This window comes from Puntigrus tetrazona, unplaced genomic scaffold (assembly GCF_018831695.1).
Source record: "Puntigrus tetrazona isolate hp1 unplaced genomic scaffold, ASM1883169v1 S000000416, whole genome shotgun sequence".
Lineage (NCBI taxonomy): Eukaryota > Metazoa > Chordata > Actinopteri > Cypriniformes > Cyprinidae > Puntigrus > Puntigrus tetrazona.
Window position 1 is genome coordinate 232,501 of NW_025048065.1, and position 5,000 is coordinate 237,500.

The window sequence follows — 5,000 nt, forward strand, 5'->3', positions numbered from 1 at the left end:
AGGATATTTCTAAGATATTAATGCTTTTATTCATCAAAGATACATTAAAAACATTTCAAATGTTCCAAAATATTTATATTTAATAAATCATTTGTAAATGCTAAAAAATAAAATACATCACAGTTTCCACAAAAGTGCTGTGCAGCTCAACAGTTTTGAGCACGGATGATAATCAGAGATGTTAGAGTGATTAGTGAAGGACACAGATGTGAGGGATGGAGCTGGAAGGAGACGCCAGCAGAGCAGAGCTTCATGTGTCCACCAACTGTTGGGCTCGAGGAGACGGAAAGAGCTGCTAAACTCACACACATCTCAAAACACGGCCAGATCTGCTGCTGATGCAGGAGCTACACACACACACACACACACACTGACACACACACACACGCGCAGACTGACACACACACACTCACAGACACACACACACACACACACACACACACACACACACACACACACACACACACACACACACACACACACACACACACACACCTCAAAGATACTAATAAACATTATCGTAAAAATAAAATAAAATATAAAAAATGTATTGCAGATAGTTAAGCAACACTGCAGTTTCAACATAAACACTTCAAAACTAAAATGTAAATAAATGAGTAAAACACGATTAATCACGTGCAGAATAAAAGTTTTTGTTTAATATATTAAATACATAATATATTTGCGTGTACTGTGTTTATTTATTATGTACATTTATAAATACACACACACACACATGCATGTACACACTTTAGAAAAATGTTAAGTTTATACATTAAATACATTTATATATGATTATATATATACAAGTAAATACATGTAAACTCTGTCGAAATATATGATGTATGTGTGTGTCTATATATACATAAAAAATATACATAATGCACACACATATTCTGGAAACAAAAACTTTTATTTTGGATGCAATTAATCTTGTTTGACAGCGCTACGAAAACTAATAAAAAGTGATGTCAAATACTAAAAACTACTAAAAGTTTAACTAAAAAAAAAAGATTTTCTTTTTCTCTCGGTGACAGTAAAACGGGTCTCTGGTGTCTGATTTTCTCTTCATTTGTTGAGAAAACTAAAGGTGGTTTCCATCTGGTGAGGAACACATTATGATGATCAATGACTGTTTGACTGGGTTTAAGAGTCTGGGCAGAAGATCACTGGATCTTCATCTTTCCACCGAATCAGTCTGATGATGTGAGAGACGCCACAGAGCCACGTGTCCCTCGAGCCATCCAGAGACGCCCGTGTAGATAAGAAAGTGTGTCTAAAACGGTGGAAGATGTAACTCAAGGGAGAAGAACGCTTGAGTCAATGATGCTCTTTTAGGATTCTTTGCCCAATAAAAGGAGTCTCTGGAGCCGGATCATTTCATTTGTGTTGCTGTCAGAGAAATCTCTGATTTCATCAAAAAGATCTTAGGAGTTTGGATCAACATGAAGGTAATTAATGACAGAGTTTTCATTCGGGGGTTAACTAACTAAACAAGCAAGAACAAGGGGCAAGAAAATAAGAAAAAGGCCAAACAAGATTCTTTTTCTTAACCCATTGCCAGATTTTTTTGCTTGTTTTAATGAAAAACAGACGTGAAAAATCTTACAGCAACAAGACATAATATCTCAAATAGTTTTTTGTACAGTAAATTAATATTTGATAAAAATATTTTATGAAAGCTCCCCACATTCACACGTTTGCGTCGATAAAAAAACAATCCTGGAAGCTAGAATAAACATATTTTTTTGGTTTGAAAGTAGAGTGTCTGATAGCATTTTGATGCTTTGTATGTTCAGATATTCATGAAATATTCTGTGGGAAATATTAGTGAAAATCAGTAAAAATGCTGGAGGAGACAGACGAGGTTAGTGAAGTTGATCTGACTCTCACCTGGATCCGTTCACCTGAGCTCCGACTCCGCCCTCCAGCTTGACGGTGATGCGTCCGGTGGGCGGAGCTAGCCAGTCCTGCTGATGCACTCTGGGACTGAGTTTGCTCGGACCGTATTCACCAGCGGCGGAGGCCGTCATGTCCTTAGAATGAGACGCTCCGTATGAACATTCGAATAAAGACTGATCCTCGCTCACCACCGACAGCGCCTCCTACAGGACACACACACACACACACACACACACACACACACACACACACACACACACACACACACACACACACACACACACACGTTTCTGAGCTCACAGTTCATACAGTTACTGTTAAACAAAACCAAAATTAAAGACAGGGCTTGGTCATATTCCTCAGTTGCTGATTGGATGATAAAATGTGGGCGTGTCTGAATGCAAGCTTGTAGTGCATTATAGGAAAGGGGCGTGGTTTATGCAAACCACTATAAATGATTGGACAAGACCAGCATACATCACTGAAGAGAAAACCGATGTTTGAGTACACTGACCTTTTTCCATTAAACGCTAAACAAGATAAAGATGTGCATGAACGAATCAATTCATTAAAGACGTCATATGATGTCATTTCTAGTGTTTCTTTCTCTCTGGAGTGTTAAAGCTGTTAGATAAGGTCCTAAAGCTGCAAAGTCTCAAAACCAAAGAGATATTCTTTATGAAAGTTATGACTTGTCCACACCCCCCTAAAACGAGTGTCAATTTTCACATTGCAATGCAATCCTCATAAACACATTGCATTTTGTACAAATGCATAAATAATGCACAGGATGTAGACCAAATACACCTCAAACACATTGCAAATATTGTGTCTTTTAGCCACATCATATGACCCCTTTAAGATTTATTACATGCATTTAGTTAATTTAATGGAAACTTCGTAATGGGCTGCATTTCTTCACAGTAGAGAGGCTTTGAAAACAAGACCTAACTAAAGTTTGATAACTAGTGTCCTCCCCAGCACCTAACTAACCACCTCTTACCCAAACTAATGTCAAACTAATCATCACCAGACACTGAGAAATCTCAGCAGCTCCTCGAGTTTTAGACGTTCCACTATATTTGTGAACACACTGAACCTCTGACCCTCACAAAGTCAGGAAAACACTCTTTAAACTAACTCTATGTGTCGTATCTGACACAACTCTATAAAACCTGACATCAAACAATCAGCAGAAATCAGCAGCTTTTTGAAATGGAGCCATTTGCTGAAACACTTTCAATAAAATATTTAAAGAAGAATGTGCATGTGTGTTATTATTTGCTACATCAGGCTTTTATCTCGTCTGATACAGAAAGAATATGAAGAAAAAACAGCACGACTCTGAGAGACGCTTATAACCCTGCAGCAGATACTGACATGAAATTATATAAATATCAGCTCTATCATCTCTAATAATATGTCTCTGATCTAAACATATAATGAAGAGATAAGGTCTCCTCAGAAGATGTGAGATGTTTTGGAGGAACAGTGAAAGTAAAGCTCCTCAAAAGATCCTGATGATCAGGTTCTTCTAGAAAATGATTGATGGAGAATCAAGTAAAAGACAGTAAGAGTTCATCTGGAGATATGAGCTTTACTTGATCAGAATCAGCCCAGATTTCAGTACAATTGCACTGAAAGAGCTTTTCCTGGAGGAAGCTCTCTAAACTAGCAGTCAGAAGACCTGAGGAGAATGATTAATAATTCTGAGACCTTAGAAACTGATGATCAAACATGCTTTATACTGTAAAACACTACAGCTGAACTTAAACACAGAAACAGGGAGACTATGATGAGGACAGAGAGCTCAGGGATCAGCAAGAGGAAAAGGAAATGATGTCGGAAACCAGATGAATCTGCAGGCGTCTGATAACAGAGCTGTGAAGCCCATTAATGACTGAACCTTCACCTGAGAGAGAAACACACATCAGCTTCATTCTCCTTAATAACGCTCTCACACACACACACACACACACACACTCTCAGCCAATCAGAGGGAAGCATGCGGTGACGGACAGTCTTCACACCTCCGTCTGAAGAACCCCGACGATAAACACAGAAAAGAGACGATCTGAAGAATAAAAGCAGACTTGTACGGTTGTACGTGAAGCTCAGCGAGCGTTTGGGTCATTCACACACACAGCCACAGACAGGAAGTGCCCTGCCACCATTTCCTGCATTCCTGACAGCTCGGGATAACAGGGGCTGGGAATGGAAAAGAGGAAAGAGCCCATCCGTCGGCATTCGTGAGGGCCTCTAATGGAGCGAGAAGACGCCCATCGTTAACGCCGCGGGAGACGAACGACATTAACCTCGGAACAACGCAAATACAACGCTGCTCAAACGCTCGTCCTTCACTCCACCCCGTCCCCATAAAACACGTTCCTTACTTCAGATATAATAACAAAGATGTCACATACGCTGCAAAAACGTCAATTCAGGTAAAGTTTGTGTAAAACCCTGAGTGGACTTCAGGGAAAAAGATAGAGATAATATCAAACTTTACGATATTAAGATCACGAGTTCATAATACAAACAAGCCATTTCTCTTTCAGCATCGTCACTATTTCTGTGAGAAATGCTCCGAAGGAATCAGTATATTATCATAAACATGAGCGACGTCTGATGAGTTCTACATTCACCACACATCTGTGCGAATCATCTCCTCATCGTCTCTCCACGGACTCCGTGTTCAAACATCTCCTCAAACACGCGTGTGATTCAGACCGCCTGGATCTTAAAGAGACAGTCCACTCTTTAAATCATCTTTCATCCTCCTCATGTTTCAAACCTGTTCTTCTTCAGTGGAACATCAGGAACCAAACAACACTTGAGCATAACGTTTGTCAGCAAAAAAATTAACTATCCCTCGTTTAAAATGATTTATTCTTCTTCTTAATTTCACTGGCCGTGTATCGTATCTATAGCGTGTTAAAAACTACTCTTTAACCAGAAGAACAGTCTTAATACAGACATGAACTTTCACAAACTTTCTTTACGCTAAATCAATGAAGTTAAGAGGAAGAACACATCTTCATCCTCCACTGTCATGAATCACTGACTCTTGAGAATAAATCCTTGTACTCAAACAAATG

General features: G+C 39.1%; 1 protein-coding gene across 4 annotated transcripts in view; it reads right to left on the reverse strand.

The window, feature by feature from the left end:
- erg (ETS transcription factor ERG) overlaps nucleotides 1-5,000 on the reverse strand; it is a 29,908-nt gene that overhangs the window by 12,177 nt on the left and 12,731 nt on the right. For all 4 annotated transcript variants that reach the window (XM_043231795.1, XM_043231794.1, XM_043231792.1 and 1 more), the window contains one exon: nucleotides 1,894-2,105. In XM_043231795.1, the coding sequence (XP_043087730.1) occupies nucleotides 1,894-2,105 (212 nt within the window). The remainder of the gene's footprint in view (nucleotides 1-1,893; nucleotides 2,106-5,000) is intronic.